Genomic DNA, 21,188 nt, shown 5'->3' with positions numbered 1-21,188 from the left:
CCCAACCCCAAGAATTGTGGGCTGTTGCACATCTGTTGGCCAGATTTTGTCGACTAAACAGATGATGTAATGGGATCCTATCTTGCCTACATTCATAACAGATGGGTTCGGAGCCGATCCATCGGCTCCGACTCGGCAACTAATACACTAGCACGAAGTCTCTCATTGGCTGGGCTACTCCCTATCCCAGGATGCACTACACCTGCTTCCCCAGATCTCGTTTGCCGCTTTACAAGCTGGACGTGGTCTCGACTTGGCTGGAGCTAAGTGGTTCTTTTTTACCTTTATTGGTCTTTGACCTTGGGGTTTTTGTCTATATTAACCAAACAGCTGTTTTAACAGCTATTCCTTACTATTTTATATATTTTGTGTGTTTGAGTGATCTTCTGGTACTTTATTCTTTTCAGTCGGGCAAGGCCCGTTTAAGTTAGAGGGCCTTTGCCCTACCTTTGAGTGCTGTTCAGTCTTAATTAATTTTTTTGGTCAATTGTTTTTCGGGCCAAGCCCGTTTTAATTAGAGGGCTTTGGGCTGTTGAAATTGTTTTGTCTGTGTCTGTTTGTTGTGAGGTAAAATTTTTTTCCTCAGTACTCGCGCCAGTGTGTCTCGCGCTTTTCAGTTGGCGCATTTTTGTTTATAGTGCTTACTTGTTGTTGTAAAGTCAGGTTTTAAAGAACTTACTTGTTGAAGGGCCTGTATTATGTCTAAGGAGCAAAAGTCAGGCTTTAAAAAATGCACTCGGTGCAGTTATAAAATGTCCATTACAGACAGCCATTCAGTCTGTGTTTATTGTTTGGGGCCGAAACATCTGCAAGAGACTTGTAGCGTCTGTCGCGTTCTCCTCTAGAGTTCTTCAAGAACGCAAGAACAAGCTAATTTTGAAAGGGCTTATTAAACCTTCTTTTGAGGAAGCCTTGGATCCACCTGTTGCTTCCAAAAGAAAAGGCTCCGACAAGTCCGTCAGAGCCGTCTACTAAAAAGCCTAAATTGACTTCTTCTTCCTCGGCTCCACTGACTTCGGGCCGAGGGTTCTGCCTCGATACCTCCTGCCTCGGCTCCATTGGTTTGCCGCGGTCGAGTATCGAGAGGTGAATCACCTCCATCGGTTCCAATGGCTTGGGCCGTGGAGTGTGCAGCTCAGACTCTTCCCCTCGGCTCCAAGAAAGCTCTCGGCGCCGATGGTGGTCCATGCTTTGGTGGAACCGAGCGTTGGAGCGGTCCCTCTCTCGCCGAGAGGAAAGTCTTCTCGATTGTCTACCTCCTCTAAATCATCGAGACTCTCTGATTCGGACCTGGATAGGGTGATACAGAGGCTATTCCAATCTCCAGTGTTTACTAAATTGGTCTCGGCTCCAGCACAGTTAGCTTGAGCGATCCCTCCAACACATTCGATTCCTCCTCCAACCTCATCGGAGCCATTGGAGTCGGTGGTGGTGGGACAAAGCGGAGTCATACGGTCGGAGCAGAGACCCTCGAGGTCTCTCGTTCCGACTGTGCTTCCTACCCTGTCCTCGGTTCAGGGTTTGGTACTCGACCTCTTCAGCCGGGCCGAGGGGAACACTTTAGGATTGGGTGCTTGTGCCTAGTCTTCCTCGGAGCATCAGCTGCTGGAATTCCCAGTGCCATCGTGGCCTCTACACCAGTGACTTCCTTGGATTCTGGAGGTCCGGCCTTTGAGGCCATGAGGGCCATGCCTTTGCCGGTTCAGCAAGATTCTACCTCACCGTCCCTAGATTTGGAGACTGGTGCCTCTGTTGTGTTGCAGCTCCCGGCAGCGGGGCCCCAGGGCCTGAGGATACCCCCATCGGGTTCGGTGGTCCGTCGAAACTGCTCGGACGAACCCCCACGGAAGAAATTGTAAGCGTAGACTCCCAAGATGAGTCTGTTACATCGGATACTGACCTCGATGGCGAGAAGGGTCCCCAAATCATCTTCGGATGATATCTCCTTCTCAGATATCTTGATTCTGAGACAGAGAGGTGACTGGCAAGCCAAAACCCCTTCAGCTGAGGAGTCAGTCTTCCTCAAGGCCTTTGGGGCCCAGCCTTCCGCCTCCTGGGTGTCTCCGCCCTTGATGAACTCCTTGATTTGGTTTCTCGAAGGGCGGGAACACCCTGATTCTGTGGAACCGGTGCCTGCGAGGCCCAATAAGTTTTGTCAGCCCCCAGAAGGAATTTCTCACAAAGGTGTGCCTGTAGATGCTTTGGTGGTGGCTTCTGCAACACAGCAGGACGTGGCAGAGGCTTCAGTCTGTTCATCCTCCTAATAAGGATTCCAGGAGCATGGATAGGTGCAGGAAGCATACCCTGTCTTCAGCGGCCTTTACCTCACGGTCGCTGAACTACTTATGTCACTTTACTAGGCTCCAAGGGATCTCCTCAAAGAGCTAAATGACTCCTTGTTGGTAATCTACCTGAGGCGCTGGCCCGACTGTTGGTGCCCAGATGACTACCCTGTTATCTATTGTTAACTTCGTCCATGAGGCTCATTTCCTATGGAACAGGCGTTGCCCTCAGGAGACACGCCTGGTTACGCTTGTGTTCGTTTGCGGAGGCCTTCAAGTCTTCCTTCGCGCCCCTTTGATGGGTCATCTTTGTTTGGACCCAAGGTGAAGGACACACTAACTCGGTGCGAGCAGGAGGGCAAGACTTTGACTGCCGTTGGGGCCCGATTTTCCGCTCCTTCTAGGCCTTACCCCAAGGCTCAGAGAGGGAAAATGTGGTTTAGAAAATCTCAGAGTCTTTCCCTACTCCACCCAGTGATTCCCCTCCAGAGGCAGGGAGGGATTCTGGAAGACGCCGCCCAGAGGTGGCAGAGGCCCCGTAACTCTGGAGACCACGATTCCTTTCGTGGTTCTTCATACAACCAGCGTCCCTGAGTTGTTGCCCGACTGTGCATCTCGGAGCCAGTGCTCACCCACAAGCTTGGGAATCCATAACAAGCGTCAGTGGGTGCCGGAGGATACATCATCCCCTTCAACAAAACCCCCTTCTTTGAAATCCCGACGTACCACCCAGTCAGCGGGATCAGGCAGCATTAGAGGTTTCAAAGCTGCTAGAAAAAGGAGCCATCCAGCCTGTCCCCATCGACCAGATCGGATTAGGAACTTACTCAAGATTATTTTTGGTACCAAAAAAGACAGGGGACTTCAGGCCCATTTTGGACCTCAGTTCATTGAATCGTTTTGTAAAAGTCCAAATTCGAATGGTCACTCTGCAATCTATTCTTCCTTTGCTGGAAAAAGATGCATGGATGTGCTCCATAGATCTCCAGGGCGCTTACTATCACATTCCGATAGCTCAAGAGTCCAGGAGACACTTCCACCTCGAGTCAGTCATTTCCCCGAGCACTGCCCTTTGGTCTCACCACAGCCCCAGGGTGTTCACCAAGTGTCTGGCAGTGGTAACTGCTCACCTGAGAAGTCTGGGATTCCAAGTGTTTCCATATCTAGGCGACTGGCTCCTTACTGCCACCTCCGAGCATCTACTATTCCAGGCGCTCAGCGCCACGTTCACCTTGGGCCGTTTCTTAGGGATTACGTTCAATTTGCAAAGTCTGTACTACAGCCATCTCAGTGTATTACTTTTATAGGCACTTACTTACAAAAGAATGGCGCCTTTTACCGGCAAGAATTCAGGTCCTACAAGATCAAGTCAAATCCTGTCTTCCCTACTAAGAGCCCCGGCCCCAGTTCTACAACTATTGGGTTCGATGGCGTCAACCATACTTTTAGTTCCCTTGGCCAGACTTCACATGCGAATTTTACAATGGCTACTGTCGGTTCAATGGTCTTATCAGGAACTTCCCTTGAACCATTTAATCATGATCACGGAAAGTTGCCATCGAGATCTGCGTTGGTGGCTTCTCCAATCCAATCTCGACCAGGGGCGACCCTTTATACCTCAACGTCCCATTGCCATGGTGACTACGGATGCCTCCCAGGTAGGGTGGGGGGGTCATTACCTGGACAGGTCGGTCCAAGGCACATGGCAGATCCAGGAAACGCATTTGCATATCAATGTCCTGGAGATGAGAGCGGTACTCTTGGTACTCCAAGCTCTCCATCACGCTCTCCCACAAGGCCCGATTGCTATCCTATCCGACAACATGTCGGTGGTGTGGTACATAAACAAGCAAGGTGGAACCAGGTCTTACCAACTGTGCAGAGAAGCCATGAGACTTTGGCACTGGGCGGTAGCTACCAACCGCTTTCTAATGGCAACGCACATACCGGGGAAATCCAATGTGATTGCGGACAGATTAAGCAGGACCATTCTTTTACCCCACTAGTGGTCCCTCAACCAGAGGGTAACTGCAAAAATCTTCGACAGATGGGGTCTCCCTTGCTGCGACCTGTTTGCCAGCCCTCACAATGCGAAATGCAGAGAGTTCTTCACGCTGTTCCCTTCTCAGGGACAGATTCCCAGGGGCTCTGACCCACATTTGGCCCCGGTCTTCTCGCCTTCCCTCCGTTTCCCCTCCTACCGAGGGTGATACAGAAGGCCATTTACCTGGTGAGCGAGATGATTTTGATTGCCCCGCACTGTCCTCGTCAAGTTTGGTTCCCTTTCCTACAGAGGCATGCGATAGAAGGTCCATGGTTTCTGGATCCGGTGCCAGATCTGCTGACTCATCAGTCAGGACGGCTTCACCCATCTCTCAGGTCCTTGAAGTTGGCAGCATGGTTACTCCACTTCCATCCTTAGTCCGAGACAATGCTCTTTCTCCGGACGTGGTCCACATATTGTCTTCTTCTCATAAACCTTCCACTATCAAACTTTATTCCAGCAAATGGAAAAGGTTTGCCTTCTGGGCTCAGGAGCAGGTATAGACCTCTCACTGCACCAGTATCGAGGTTCTGAATTTTCTGGCCTCCCTTTTTCAGTTGGGCTCTTCAGTTTCTACCATTAAGGTTCAGCTAGCGGCGATCTCTAATTTTCATGCCTCATTTGAACCTTCATTGATGTCTCACAAACTTTATAAGGCTTTCCTTAAAGGGGCGTGGCTCCTTAGGCCTCCATTATCTCATCCTGTCCCCCCTTGGGACTTGAATATGGTTCTCGCTGCCCTAACTGCTTGTCCTTTCGAACCAGCTGCTACCTGTGATTTAAAATTTCTGTCTTGGAAAACGGCCTTTTTACTGGCCATAACTTCTGCCAGGCAAGTTTCAGAACTTCAAGCTCTTTGTTCTGATCCTCCCTATTTGATTTTTCACAAGCATAGAGTTTCATTGAAATTAAACCCTTCCTTTATACCAAAGGTGGCCTCCTCTTTCTGTATTCAACAAACTATAGAGCTCCCTGTGTTTTTCCCAGAATTCTCTAATAGCAGAATATACCTTGCATCAATTGGGCGTACATAGACAACTGCGTTTTTACTTGAATAGAACCGCTCACGCGGAAATCAAGTCAATTGTTTGTTTCCTTTGCAATGAACAAATTGGGTCAACCAGTAACAAAAACCTCCATAGCTAAATGGATTAAAGATTGTATCATTTTTATTTATTCACAGGCTAACAAAGAGCTCCCTTTCGAGACAAGGCTCATTCTACCAGGGCAATGCCTACTTCTGTGCGCTTTCACTCCAAATTATCAATAGATGATATTTGTGCTGCGGCAACCTGGAATTCTCCGCACACTTTCATTTCTCATTACAAATTGGATGTGGTTTCTCGAGGCAGGGCTTCCTTTGGTTCCACAGTTCTCAGGAGTGTTTTCCAATGAGCCACCCGGGATTTAGGTGCTAGGGGCTGTCCCATCTGTTATGAATGTAGGCGAGATAGGATCCCATTACATCTTTTAGTTATGTACTTACCATACTCGGATGTATGGGATCCATCTACATTCATAATACCACCCTCCTTCCCCCTTCCATTCGCATTTAGAGGAGCTGTAGTCCCTTTTTGGTGATCTTTCTTGAAGAACTTTAGTTGGTTATAGTGACTACTAGTTTTTCTGTGTTTGCATGGATGTATGAAAGCGAACAAACAAGATCTGGGGAAGCAGGTGTAGTGCATCCTGGGATAGGGAGTAGCCCAGCCAATGAGAGACTTCGTGCTAGTGTATTAGTTGCCGAGTCGGAGCCGATGGATCGGCTCCGAACCCATCTGTTATGAATGTAGGCGAGATGGATCCCATACATCCGAAGTTATGGTAAGTACATAACTAAAAGTTGACCATAAGTGAATGTGATGTTATTCATCTCCCCAACATACTTATATTCCTATAAAAAAATAGTTTTAGTCAGTATGTCCAAGATTCATATAGTACTAGAAAGGAAGTTCCATGTGCAACTCTAATTTTAATTTTATTTTTTTCTGTTTTTGTCTTCTAGTTAAATTTTTGTGGCATCTAGCCAAACTGTAAATATCTTGAAACATTGTTCACTTATTCAGACATAAATCAGAGCAGAAATAACCAGCAAGTCTATGCAGATAAATTTTAATTAGCTCATAGCTGTGTTCCTGGCATATCCTGGGCTAATGTTTAGCTTTACTCATGCTTGTTCCTGTCTTGACATACCTTTTGTAACAGTAACTGGAAGTATTCATTTGTATGTTTTAAAGCCTCTGTCAATGGAATGTTAATGTAATATCAGTAAAATCTTTATCACTGAGCTTGGGACACTGTTACCTAGAAAAGGTGGCGGAGTTTAACAGCTGCAGAGCTGAAAGAAATCATGTTGTGCATGGCTACATGCACAGAGACATGTAAATACTCTGTTTTCTTATTTGAGAAAGGGAAAAAGTACAGAAGGAGGTATAGATGCTTCCTTGAGAAGTTTCCCAGTCATGGGAAACAAAAATATATCCATAGAGATGTCACTGCAGATATCTGATTAGGTAAAGGGCACACTGCTGCTACTTTTTTTTCTGAAAAACCAAGAGCCTGTAGTACTTGAATGTATCGTATATGCATGTGTCTGACAGACTGATCCCTGCTGATCTTCAGCTAACTGAGGAGAGCTTCACCGTGCTTCTTGTCCTCTACAGATGTAAACGTCAAGACATGCCTCTTTCTTTAATGTGAAACAAGATAATCACTGGGGGTTTGCAGCTGTACTTACTGAGTTATATATACATCTCAGTATTCACTGGGGGGAGTTATGAAGTAAACATCTTTTGGCATTTGCTGAAATGAATAAACACACCACACAACTAAACCACTTACATTCCCTGACCATAAGTATTTTACAGAGCAAGTGAACATCAACCTCCTAGAATGACCTGGCCCAGTGCCACTACGTTATGGCCATAAAGTTAACCAGAACCTTTAAAGACAAACCTCACACAGGCTATGCAGACCATTAGTGCAGATCTTCCATACTCCCAATTTGTCAAACACAGAATTTCAGCTAATTAAGTCACCATTTAGCCATTGTCCTTTTTTTCATACTAACAGTATAACATGACACAGCATAACACTTTAACTGATTCACATTACAGGTATAAAATTCTGACAGTTCCACTCTTCTCAAACACTTGCACCATGAATCCAGCCATGCATACTTCTGTGTGTCCCTACATAGGAATATAATACTACTGTTTTTAACTGATATGGCCACCAAATTTAGAAATATGAAATATTTGTAAATTCCTTAAAATAACACTAGTGAGATCCATTGTAAAACATTTGAGCTAAGGTAACAGAATTTGAAGAGGCCAAGAAGACATTTGGATTGTAGGCTAGTGTAAGATTGATATCAGAGTACAGGCAAAGAGAAAGTGATAGGGGACTCATGAGTGAAAGAGCTGCACTGGTAGAGTTTTTATTGAATCTAAGACAGCAGCTGCTGTTAAAAAGGGAATAATTAATAGGGTATATAAAATATTGCTCGGTAAATATACAGATCAATCAGAGGAGGTTAGAAAAGACTGGAAAGAGAGAATGGATAAGGAATTCACAAAGAAACAATAGGAGGACATATGCATGGCTCACAAATATGAAATAAGGTCTTGAAGATTTAGGATTTTTGCTTGGAAGTGTTTGCATTGGAAATTTTATACCTCAAGCAGACTCCAAAGAATTTTTCCTCAGGTAAGTGACAAATGTTAGAGGTGTCATGGGTAAGAAAGAGGTAACTGGGTTGGGAATATATGTTTTTTGGAATGTAATGAGTTGGCAGACTTTAAAAATTCCCTACAGAGTACTGTATAGTCAGAAATACTGGGGAAGCAAATGGGTGTAACTAAGGAAATTGTTTTTTTTTTTAGCTGGGTTGTGGGATCTGAATTGCCTAGACATAGTAAGTAAGGCCTTGTCAAGTTTAATTCTGTTGGCTGCCAAAAAAGCAGTTTGTAGAAAATGGAAATCAGAGTCTAAACCAACCGTAATTGAAGTAGTGAATATTGTAAAGGAGATAAAAGAAATGGAAGTGGAATCTTTAGAAAAGAGTATAAGCAAATTACATAAAAAATGGAAATTGATTGCTGGCCAGGCTTAAAATGTGCTTTCAGGGCAGTTAGTCTAGTATTCACCTTTGAACCTATGAAAAATACATGCAGAAAAAATGTTTTGAAGGTGAATTGAGGTTTAAGGGAACTCGGAAATTGACCAACTTATGCAATGTTGGTTTGATTATATTGTACAGAAGAATATGTACGAGCATGTTAATATGGTTTGATTTCTTTTATGTAAGCATAAGTAATAATTCAGTAAAGGTGTTATAAAATAAAACGTGTGCTCAAAAAAAAAAAATAAAATTGAGCCAAGAGAACTCACCAAAATCAGCCCACAGATTAGAAACTCTCAAGGCAATGCATTTTAAATTATTTAAATCAAAGAATTTGAATGCCCTACCGGTAAACCGTGAGTGGACCCCATTTGTCTGTAGATCCACATCATGAAACCAAATCATTCTAGCTCCCTCAGATGCTAACAAAATTCACAAAGACTTCTTTTATTGTGAATTGAAAAACAGTCTGTCACGGTGTCTGGTAGAAATTCAGCTAAGTGTGCACAAGCACAAGAAATTATCATATTTAGTAAGAAGAATCACCCTATTCTTAACACAAACGTGTCCCTGACATTCTGTGCCAGTTAGCTGCAACACCTTTGAATCTAGCTTTGACCTAATTTTAGATTGAGTGATGTGTCTGGGTTCATTTCCCCCTACTGATTGTGTAACATCCTTGGTCATTTGTGAAATGAGTTTCTAGTTCCTTTGATTATAGCATTTGTGAGAGGAATGTATGTCTAAGCAGTCTTTTCTTTGTATATGTATGCTTGTCCAAGATATCGTATTTTTGTGTTGTTCAACAGACATAAGTTAGGTTGTCCAATTAACTCAACATGTGAAGGCTTTGCTTTTTAGAACGTATGTGATAATGGCTGCAGGTTTTAGTCCCCGTCTCAGTTGTGTATAATAACATCCTTAGTACTTTGAAAAGTGTCTTTGTTGTTACTTCAGCTATTGTACTTACATATTTTTTAATATGACAATATTATATCCGATTCAGTTTTTCATTGTATTTGTACTTCTCCCCCCTCACCCTCTTGTTGATATAATTTGTGTTGCAAACATTTATTTGGCTTTTTTTGTTTTTTTCTATTTATTTTAATATTATGTGTGGTAGCAGCATCTGGAGTTGCACACATCCTTCAGGCAAGGCCTGTCTGTCCCCACAGGTAAGTAACAGTAGTATCACCAATAGCAACACTAGAAATACCCATAAAATGTCAGTTTCAGCCTGCCACAGTCACCTTCACACCCTCTTCCCTACTTGTACCACCTAGTACAGGTAGCCCTGCACTGGATTCTGGAACTGTTGTACCTGCCAGTATCACTGCTAATATAGGTTTCTCACATGTCACCAGCTGGCAGAAATAGTGGGAGAGACCATTGACAGGAAGTTAGATGCACACATTGACCACATGGTGGTGAGTAAGCTCTCTCTGGGTCATAGATGGCAGATACAAGAATGACACAGCCCCATCCTATTCCCTTCCTTGTGTCTATGTCCACCCCTGTTTGTTCTCCAGTCCTCTCCTCACCATTGTCTTCCCTTCAGTCTCCTTCATCAATGTACTTTGTCTCTGCCATTGTGTTAGCACAGCCTGTCAGCCATCTGTCTTCTATGTTTGTTCATATTCTCTTGCTAACTACCTCTTAATTTCCTTCTACTTCCCTTACTTGCTTCCCAATTTATCTTCTTTTCATATATGAAAAACAGGCACCTGACCAGCAAAAAAAAAAATCACATTATCTTCTTCACTTCTCTGCGTATTCCTTACACTTTCACTTTATGTTCTACCCACTGCTTACTTTTTCTTTTTCTCACTTTCCTATACTTCCATTTGCATCCTTTAGTCTGATAAAAAAAAGAGATGACCATACCTAAATCATGGTCCTTTAAGGCCAGATCATTTCTTGTTGCCACAGCTGTGCACATGGGATCATGCCATACATCATCGGGGACTGTGCACAATAGATGAGCTCTGCTTCTAACTCATCTTATTCTGCTGGTGCACCAAAGTGCTGCATGCTTCTCCCACAGACCCTGCTACAGCTGCAAGTAATATATTTAATAAGCTCACGTCCTCACACTGATTTCCATTGTTATTCAGTCTTAATGAACATTGGGGCTCGTCGTGCACACACAACATACTGCGACACCAGTACACTTTCTGAATTCCAGGGCCACTGGTTTTACAAATATGTTGCATAGCTTTACTTTATAGTTAGTGCACTCATTTAGCTCTAGTTTGTTAGCACAAGAGGTATTCCTTACTTTCTCTTTGTAAGTGCAACATCTCTATATGGTTTTGTTAGCATGGCATTTAAATTGATTACTTCATTTTACTGTATACCCAACACTGAAATGTATGACATTAACAGATGCTAAGAAGGCTTTTTTAATTCAGTTTCACTGTGGCGAAACTGCATATTGGTGAATAGCTAGCTGTGAGAGCACAAACATCAGGTCAGGAAGCTCTTTTTGAAGGAGAACTGTACCCATGATATCTACTAGTTTTGTGAAGTGGATAAGTAGATGTTCATCATATTGCTCAGCTGTATGGGTTATGTCCTGCCAAGGATTTAGCAGCAGGCCACCTTCCAAAGCCTCAAGGCACCTTCCATGCACCCAAACTGTCAAGCAGCTCAAGGAGAACTAACAAAGACAAGTTGGGACGTGAATCCCTTCAGAGCTTTACTTCCACCTAAGAGTATGCTCCTCTTGAGGCTTTTAAGGATTGATTTGCTGGCTTGTACTTTCCTTTGTGGGGCAGATAGGTTCCCTTTGGGGGAAAAACAGTTCCATTTTATTAATATTATAGATGCATTTATTATTTTCCTCTTCAGGAAAGTTATTTTAAAGTTAGGAGTGTTTTTCGTAACTGATTGTCTGAAGACTGTAATGTACTTTTAAACGGAGTACTTTTTTTTTTTTTTTCCTGTCAGTCTAACTGAAGATATATTTTTTATGTGGAGAAGCTGTGTTTATTTTTCCCCTTTGTGGAGCTAGCATACTGTTTTAAAGTCCTTTTTACTTTTTTGTGGACTGGTAGTTTTACTGGCATTTGCTGCTTGTCTTCCCCAGGAAAGGGGCACCATGGAAAAGACTATTGGTACCACATTTAGTCCTTCCAGCAAAAAAAAAAAATTAGAGAAACCGCCTTTGCCACCACAGCAGGCTAGCAGTTTGTCCCAGCTGTAGGTGGGTGACTCTGCTGTGGCCTTTTGCGCCTCAGCCCACTCATCATTCACCCCCAGATCCCCCTGGTGTAGCTCCTACAGCCGTTATGGACCAGTGGTTTGCCATGTCCTCTGAGGCTGTTGGAGTCCTCTCTCTGGCAAGGGAGAACCACTCTTGTCGGTCCTGGGAGACGGAACACGAAAGTTTTCCCTGTTGTGTCAGAATGCTGTGCCCATCCATGGGGAAGCAGCTGCTGCATTAGTAGCATGGCTAGCCCCATTATTCCTATGAAAAAGAAACCAAAAACCAAGCATATATCTGCTCCTCCTCAAATTCCTATGAAGTAGTTTACTGGGTCATCTTTGGATTTAATTCATGTTATTGATCCTTCTCATAAAGTAGTTTCTAGTAGAAAAAATAGATTCCTGTTTTCTTGAAGAGATTCAAGGTGCTGAATCTGAACTGTAAGATGCAGGGGCATATTCAGGGTTTTGTCCTCAAATTTCTAATTGAGACTCACAGGAGAGCTCAGTTTCTGTTTCCCTGTAAAGGGCTCTCTTTCTAGAACGTGCTGGTGTTTTTAGTGGGAGAACACTGACGTTTCTCCGTCCCCTCAGAAAATACTATGAGTTGTTACAGAATGTTTTTCAAGAACCTGTGCCCATTCCTTCTGTTCTTTCTGCTTTAGAGGATGTGTGTCTTACTAACTGCAATTTTCCTGATAATCCAATAGCTGATTCTAAAAAGGCAGATATGATGTATAAAATTCCTCGGTCTTTTAAGTTTTTATACATTATTCCCAAACATTGGCCCAGCAGCCTTAGTAGATTCCACTGCTGCTAAGCACTTGGTTAATTACAATCCTAATTGTTCTAATAAGGATGGGGAAATTATTGTTAGGTATGGGGAAAGTGTGTGATTTTGCAACTTTAATTTTCAGAATTTTGAATTGTGAGGTTCATATGTTAAAGTTTGTTCTGGCAAATTTTGAAAATATGAGGAATTTCTTTTTTTTGCAGTATCATGTGAGGAAAAATCTGCTTTAAATAACTTGCTTGCTTCTGCTGCACAGGTTCACTACTCACTGTTTGCAGTGTGCATATGAGTCTGTTGATACTTCTTTCAGGGCTATAGCCACTGTTACTGTTTTAAGGAGGTTTGCTTGGCTGCATTCCCAGAACCTTCCAGATGATGTTAAAAGTGAGATTTTAAATTCTGCCCTGCATAGAGATTTTGTGTTTGGCCTCTGTGCTGCAGAGGTGATCAATAAGTGTGATGAAAGGGTCAAGCTGATCCAGAAATCTCTTAAGATTTTTCAGCCCTCCTTTTCCAAATTATCCAAGGGATTCTCTTCCTCCTCATCCAATTTTGGCAAAAGCGGAATAAACATTCTCAAAATAATTCAGGTAAACTAACGGTCAAGAACAAATGTTAAAGGTGGTTCAAATGTTAAATGGGGTTCCAAAAAGAAATCTCAAACCTCCCAAAACCAAGGAGAGTCCAACAAGTCTGAATGATTGTTAGAGACCTTGTGACCCACTCCAACCCTGGCCTCCATTTTCTTCCAGAAAGTCTGAATCTCCATTTTTCTCTTTGGCAAGAGATTGTTTCAGACAAATGGGTTCTGAAAATCATTCAAGGTTACACATTGCAATGGAGGAAAGTCCTCCTTTTCAGGGGGGCTCATTCCTCATCCTCCAGTTCAGACTCTTTTGTTTCCATGTGTTCTTCATCACATGCTGTCTCAATGAGTGATATAACCAGTTCCTCCTTCCCAAGTGGGGAAGGATGTTCCTATTCCCAAAGAAATAAAATTATTGGTGACTACTTCTGGATCTTCTTTCCTAAATCAGTTTGTGATGGTGCTCAAATTCTAAATGATGTCACTTCACAAACTGTTACCCCTTCTTCTTCTTTCAAGATTCTTCGTAACACTAGACTTAAACAATATTTATCATCACATCTGTATTCATCCAAACTTTAGGGGCTTCTTAATGTTTTGTGTATCTGGATCACATTATTAGTTCTCAGCGTCACCCTTCTGACTGTCTACTGTACCAAGAGTGCTCACAAAGTGTCTAGTTCCAGTTGTAGCTCATTGCAGTCTACAGGGTATACACATTTTTCCATATTTAGATGACTTGCTTCTTTTTGCAGAGTCTTTTTCAAAGCATCAGGAATTTCTGTCTTGGGTGAGAGATCTCTTACACAAGCTAGGATTCCAAGAGAACATGCACAATTTTTTCTTCACTCCCTCAAGCAGGATTTTGACCTCAGGATGTCAGCTAGGCACCTCAGTTCAAAGAGTTTTTCTTCCATGGGAAAAAAGATGCTTGTTTATATGTGTTTTTAAGGTTTTTCATTCAGTCTTCAGTCGCTGTGAGAGAATACCTCAGGATTTTGGATCGCATGGCATCTATGATTCTCATGATACTTGTGAATAGATTCCACAGGAGAAAGATACAGTGGTATCTGATATCTCTTTGGTTCCCGAATCAGTACCATTTATCCTTTTGAATCCTAGTGCTGGGGTTTATCAGAAGAGGTCTTTTGGTGAAGACAACATATATAGTCCGTGCAGAGCAGTTTCAGGAGGGATAAAAGTGCAAAGGGTGTGTGTGATACCAAGGACAAATGAAAGCACATAAATATATTGAAGCTGCTTGTTGTGATCAAGGCACTCAACTTTCAGAACCATCTGTGGCCTCGTGATCTCTTCAAGTGGTTTCAGACAATACTACAGTCATGTGGTACATCAACAAGTAAGGGAGGAACCAAGTCATACCACGTTTGCATACTAGCCATGTTAGCTAGAGATATAGCTTCAAGGAGCAGTCTTACTCTACAGGCATCCTATTTTTCCATTAGAGCAAAATTGTGTGGGAGACAAGCTTATCAGGACCAGGGCAAACGCTCACAAATGGAAACTAGATGAGGGAGTCTTCCAAGATTTGATCCATCTGTGAGTAATTCAAGTAGACCTTTTTGCCTCCTCTTTGAACAATCAACTAACAAAATTCTGTTCTAGGACTGTATGCAAGAAGGCCTGGAAGACGTGTCATTTTATTTCTTTGAACAGAAATGTTCCTGTATGCTTTTCTAACCTTTCCACTAATATCCAGGATAGTTCTGAAGATTCAGAAGGAATCCTCCAGAGTCATTGTGTTGACTCCCTCCTGGCCTAGGCAACTGGTTGGGACAGTTGCCACAAGCTTCCTCACAGACTGGGTCTACTCCCACAAGAACAGGGGTTTGATACACAGTGTTTTCAGTTGACTGGCTAGATGATAAGGGTCTTCATTCTTTTTAGGCACTTGTTTACTGAGGGTGTGCAGGAGGTACTAATGGAGGCAAAAAAGCCTGCTACTAGAAAAACATATATTGGCAAATGGAAAAGGTTTTGTAGTTGGTGCCAGCAACATAACCCAACACCCATTCAGGGTTTGTTGTTCTCTGGTTTTACAATATTTGTGTGAGTCACTATGCAGTGGCATTTCTTAACCCTCTAACAAAGTTCTTTTATTGGCCATTTCTGCTTGTGGATTTTCCTTTTTCAATACAGCCGCGTGTCAAAATGTTCTTGAAAGAGGTTTTGCATAAGACGCCTTCAAGTCAAATGCAGGCCCCCTCTTTAGGATCTTAATTTTGTGTTATTTAAGCTAACACTTGCGTCACTTGAACCAGCTAATCTGGCTGAGCTGAGTTTCTTGACAAGTAAAACAGTTTTACTGAATACTCTGACCTCTGCAAGAAAGGTCTCTGAGTTGCCAGCTCTTATGGAGAGTCAGCCGTACCTCATTTTCCATAGGGACAGGGTTTTTTGAAAACTAATCCTACTTTTATGCCTAAAATGGTATACAAGTTTACTTTAAGCCAAACTATCCATCTCTCTGTTTTCTTTTCTGAACCTAAAATGAGGGAGAAAAGATTCTCCATACCTTGGATGTCCACAGACAACTTGGGAACTAAATCTTTCCGATCTCTGGATCAATTGTTTATTTCTTGTGAAGGTAAGAAGGGATAACCTGTATCAAATCAGACCATTTCCAAATGGTTGTCTAACAGGGTTTTGGCTTCATCTGTGGCTTTTTGGAAAAGATTGAATTCTAAAAATATTCTAGAAGGTGCTACGTGGTCCTCTCTACATACTCTTACAAGGCACTATAGGCTTGATGCCTTCTTTAGATCCAGATCAAGCTTTGCTAGGACTATTCTCCAGGTTTCCTGGACTCTTCTCCTTCCACCTCCCAAATGTAGTTACCTGTGGTAATTTACCCATATTGCTAAGGCTACTGCAGCAGTGATCAGTATGATGAACATAGTACAGTTGTGTAAGTGGAACTCACCATAACAGTAGATGTTTGAATGATCACTGCTGAAGTCGCCACTACTTCTCTCCATCTGCTCCCCCCTTTTTTGTGTTATATTTTATGCAAGGGTGTGGGCATTTTATTTTTTGTTATTCCTAGCATTGTCCTTTCAGGACTCAGCCTCCTTGTCTCTACTGGTAGGAATCCTCTGAAGGGTTTCATGCCCAAACTAAACTTGTCTTTTAGTCCGCTTTGCTCGAGCTGCTAGTTTGGGCATGTGGAAGCTACCCTGAAGCTTTGAAATCTAGCTGTCTGTTATATCCTTGACAGGCTATAACTTATATTAAAGCTACTGCAGCAGTTATCACTCAAGTATCTACTGTTATGATAAGTTTAATTTGTGCAACTGTACTTTCATGTGCTTTCATTTGGAAATTCTAGAATTTGTAATGTTAGATTTAGATACATGATATAATATAATCTAAACCGAGACAGTATCATACCTCTCAACTTCTTAGAACAAGAAATCTGGACAAAGCCATAAATAAAAGTGGGACAGAGGCCCAAAAATAGGGACAATTTTCAAATATTACTCTTACAAAACTTAGAAAGTTGATAGAATAACTGATTTTGCATTAGCATGAATTTTCTGAAGGGTTTGAAGTCTGACATTATTTTCTAACTTCAGTCTTTAATGATTTGCCAGAAAATTATAATTTTATGAAGAATGGACCAAAAATAACAAAAAACTGGACATTCTGCAAAAATCTGTATAGTTGAAAGAAAGGTATGATGCTCAGTGTAAATATTTTAGATTGGATTTAGCTCTATCATTGTTTTACCAGATATTTTGCGTAACACATTTTTACTGTTTAATTTTCTAAATTTGTTTTTTTTTTTTTTTGACAAACAGCAATCAATTCGATGATGATAAAATGGATGTTGATGCAAAACTAGTGGATATGCCTGACTTCAGATATAGAATGGACTACCCAGAAGTAGGGAAGTGTGTGATTATCAATAACAAGAATTTCGATCCAAGCACAGGTAGAGTGTGTTTGAATTGCACCTGTACTTTTTAGTATCATGCACTCCTTATTTTGTCAGTACTATGCAGAAGTGGTAGTTTATATATACAGATGGAATTTTAAATCTTGGTAAAGCCTTGTAATTTATAAACAAGTGTTTGATCTTCAGCTGGGTTTCATATTTATGTATAACAACTTTGCTCAATTTAAACTTTTTGGAAGCTATATGTTTTATTTTACTATGTTTGCCACGATGTTCATTACTGAAGGAAAAAAGACAGCTACTCACAAATAAATAGAAAGAACTTTCACAACATTCAAGGGCATGTTAGATCATAACCCTGTCATGGATCTGCTTTACACTGTCAGACACAAGTGTAATGTGATTTACTGGAGCCAGTCTTGTTTCTTAATAAGCATTTTTCAAATACCTACTTAGTTAATTTCTAATGATCTTGAATTATTTCCCAACTTTCAAAATGAAGGGAAATGCACGCTGAGTATCTTTAGTGTTAAATGAGCCTTTGTCTTTTGCAGAAGCATAAGAGAATTTCACATCCCATCCCACAGTAAAAAAACTCAAGAGGCCTAAGCCTGATGGTCAGTCTACCCAGTCTGATTCTGATGCACCCACTGGTGCTGAGGATACAGAACCTGCGTTACATTCAACTCTACCTTTGATACCCTCTATGAACCCTGCCAGACGCCAGTATGTCATCAGAGGGTCATACAACTAAAAAACCTTTTACTGAGAATGAGGAATCATGACTCATTTTGCAGGGACTAGAAAGCGTCTTGCAGAGTTTAGTCAGGGAAGAGATTCCTGGAATGTTAATTGATGTATGTCAGGGGTCTGAGCTTCCCCACGTGTTTCAAGCGGGTGTCACAAGGAAAAGTAACAAAAAACAAAATGTGTCCCTTTACCTCCTCTGTCTAGAGAGAATGAGTGGGTGGACTTCTCTCAAAGTCTGATCAAAGCCATTATGGCCCTGAAACCACCTTCTTTGTCTGCTCCCACACCCCTTCATACCACTCTGAAAGCTATTATTGATTCATTTTCCTCTCAAGAAGAAGATACCTCTGACTCTGATCATTCTGTGGCTTACTCCTCTGAAATATGCTCCCTTGGTCAAGTCCCTTCAGATGATGAATACTCCAATGTTCATCGTGTTACACTGCTGCAGTCATTACACTTGGGTTATCCTGCTGTCAGGCGGTCCCTCAGTCGGCCAGAGTTCCAAAGTCTTGGTCTGGCGTCGGTTGCTTTCGCTTCTTCCTTGACGTCAGTGCGCCAGGGGTATATAAGATGCAGCCAACGCCATTTTCTTCAGTCTTTCTTGCCGCGCGGTGCCCGAAGCAAAAGCAGTTCGCAAGTGCCGGTCTGCCGACTCCTGAGATTTTCATTCCAAATCCAGAACCGAAGTCTTCTACAAAGCTAAGTACCCCGTTGGGGAAACTTTTTCTTGCCTCAGACTGATGTCAGTAAAAGTTAATAATTGTATTTCTAAGCAAATACCTCATAAGGATTTCCATTCTTATTGTATCCCATGCCTAGGCCCAGACCACAACGTCACAGGTTGTCGGTTTTGTGCTAGGTTTAACAAGCGTACTATTAAATGTCGGTTTGATTTTGCCCGACATTATTTTGGCAGAAAATTCAATTACACCATGCCGTCGGAACAACCGACGACTGGGATGCACAAAAAGCGCAAAGACAAGGACAGGCATCCGAGGCCCAAAACTGACGACGAAGACTCTTCTAGGCCAGTCGCCGGTTCTCCGGTTTTCAGCAAGGTGCCTTCGCAGCCCCTGACGACTGCTTCTTTGGAACCACAGGCCGCCTCTGACTCCCATGTGGAGATGGCTGGGCCTTCGGATACACCAGATTTACGGCCTACCGAGACTATCCCTTCAGAGGGATCCGGAGCAGCTGAACAACCCTCAGCTTCAGAGGGTGTTTTCAGACCTACTCAGCTAACCATTAAATCTTCTGCTAAGTCTAAAACCCCTTTAAAAACAAAGAAACAACTTCAACATTCACCAAAACAGGTCTCCATGCCTAAGAAACAGATGCTCAAAATGGCCGAAGACTTAATTACTCTGATCAGGGGGTCCCACCCTCCTCCTAATAAAAGGCCTAGACAGGATGCAGACTATGACTCATCCGACCAGGTGTCCATCTCTTCAGATTCATCCTCAGACCAAGGATACTCTTTACCCCCTTATGGGGATTCTGATGCTGAGGAATCAGTTCCTTCAGCCTCTCCACCAGAGGACTACTCCTTTGGGGGAAACCTTACATACCATGAGGGAGCATATTTCAGCTCATTATAACACAGAACCTCCCCTCTTCTCTCATCCTCTGCTAAAGCAGTATCTCAGAGGGGCCAAAAACTTAAGACCACCCAGGAGAGCTCCAACCCTTGCCTGGGACCTCAATTTTGTATTGGAAAAACTCACTGTCCCTCCTTTCAAGCCAGCTGCTACTGCAGATTTAACATTTCTCGCCTGGAAAACAGCTTTCCTTTTAACAGTCACTTCAGCTAGAAGGATTTCCGAATTACAGGTTCTTATGGATGTGGAGCCTTTCATTATTTTTCATGCAGACAGGGTGTCTCTCAGGACCAATCCATCTTTCATGCCTAAGGTGGTATCGAGTGTGGCTCTTAATCAGACCATTCATTTGCCAACTTTCTTTCCCAATCCACAGAACAAGGGGGAACGGATTCTGCATTCATTGGATGTACACAGACAACTTAGATTTTACTTAAACAGGACAAAATCTCAAAGAAAATCTGAACAACTACTGGTGGCATTTGCTGCAGGGGCAGAGGGAAAGGCTCTTTCAAAGCAGACTATTTCAAAATGGATACGCCATTACATTCGTTTCTGCTATATGCACCATGGTAAAATACCCTAGGGGATCAGATCTCAATCCACCAGGGCTGCATCTACTTCTACAGCCTTTCTCAGAGGTTTTCCTACCAGAGACATTCTAGAAGCTGCTACCTGGAGCTCAGTTCATACATTCACCAAACATTACCTTTTACCTGTCTTCTCCAAATCCAGAGCTGGCTTTGCCTCTGCTGTCCTGCAGGGCCTTATAGCTGGTCCTAATGCTGTATAAATCCATCCTCCCAACCATAGCTTTGGGAATCTACCCAAATGTAACGACTGCAACAGTGAAACACGAAGAACATAGTACAGTTGTATACACTTACCATAAATGTAGATGTTCGAGTGTATTCAGTGTTGCAGTCTTGGTTACCCTCCCTCCAACTCCCTGTTTTTTCTCTTACTATACCTCTTCTTTCCTTTACTATGCTTAAAAGCCTTTTTGGTGTATTTGCTTTTTTTGGAGGTATATTTTTGTGTTTTAAATTACTTAAATATTTGGCTCCCCATTTGGGGGGCGCCTGACATCTGGGGCAAGAAAAACTGATGTAATGGCGTCGGCTGCATGTTTTATACCCCTGACGACCTGACGTAATGGAAGAAGGGACAGCAACTGACGCAGGACCCAAGACTTTATTAGTCAGGCCGACTGAGGGCAACCTGCCAGCAGATTACCCAAATGTAATGACTGCAACAGTGAATACACTTGAAAATCTACATTTATGGTAAGTGTACACAACTGTACTTTCTGTGTATATTAAATTACTGGTCCAGAAATGTGTGTTGAACTGTATGTTATGTACTGAACTTCAAGAATGTAACCACAGTGTACCTACTGGAAAAGAACAGAAATGTATATAAACTATATACCTGTGCAAATGTATGATGTGATGTTGTCCTATTTCGCCTTCATTCTATATTGGTTGGGTTCGGAACCGATCCTCTGTTCTGATTTGGCCATTTCCAAAAGCTCGAGGTCTTCAACTTGCTTGTGGCTGAATACCCTATCCCATGATGCTCTAGGAAACTCCCCAGATCTCGTTTGCCACTAAACAAGATTAGGTGCTTCACACTGGCTCTTGGTAAGTGATTTTTCTTCCATAGTGTTTATTGTAAAATTTTCTAAGGGGATCCAGTATTTGTCTGCCTGGGACGACATGATCGACAGACCACGATACTTAGCCAGAGATGGCCTGCACCTGTCACCCTTGGGATTCCGGATACTGGCTAAGGCTCTTGCCACCTCTATAGTGCCTTTTTTAGGCAAGGTTCAAATGACAAATTCACCACCGTAACAGGTACAACCAAGCAAAATCTGAGGG

The 21,188-nt window shown here is 42.5% G+C and overlaps 1 protein-coding gene across 2 annotated transcripts in view; it reads left to right on the top strand.

The window, feature by feature from the left end:
- Positions 1 to 21,188, top strand: part of CASP3 (caspase 3) — a 642,424-nt gene that overhangs the window by 115,983 nt on the left and 505,253 nt on the right. For both annotated transcript variants that reach the window (XM_044089855.1, XM_044089854.1), the window contains exon 3: positions 16,857 to 16,990. In XM_044089855.1, coding sequence (XP_043945790.1) covers positions 16,857 to 16,990 — 134 coding nt within the window. The remainder of the gene's footprint in view (positions 1 to 16,856; positions 16,991 to 21,188) is intronic.

The sequence above is a fragment of the Protopterus annectens genome, chromosome 12.part0, assembly GCF_019279795.1.
Source record: "Protopterus annectens isolate FY-2018-M chromosome 12.part0, PAN1.0, whole genome shotgun sequence".
In the NCBI taxonomy this organism is placed as follows: domain Eukaryota; kingdom Metazoa; phylum Chordata; order Ceratodontiformes; family Protopteridae; genus Protopterus; species Protopterus annectens.
This window is presented reverse-complemented; position numbering and strand designations above follow the sequence as displayed.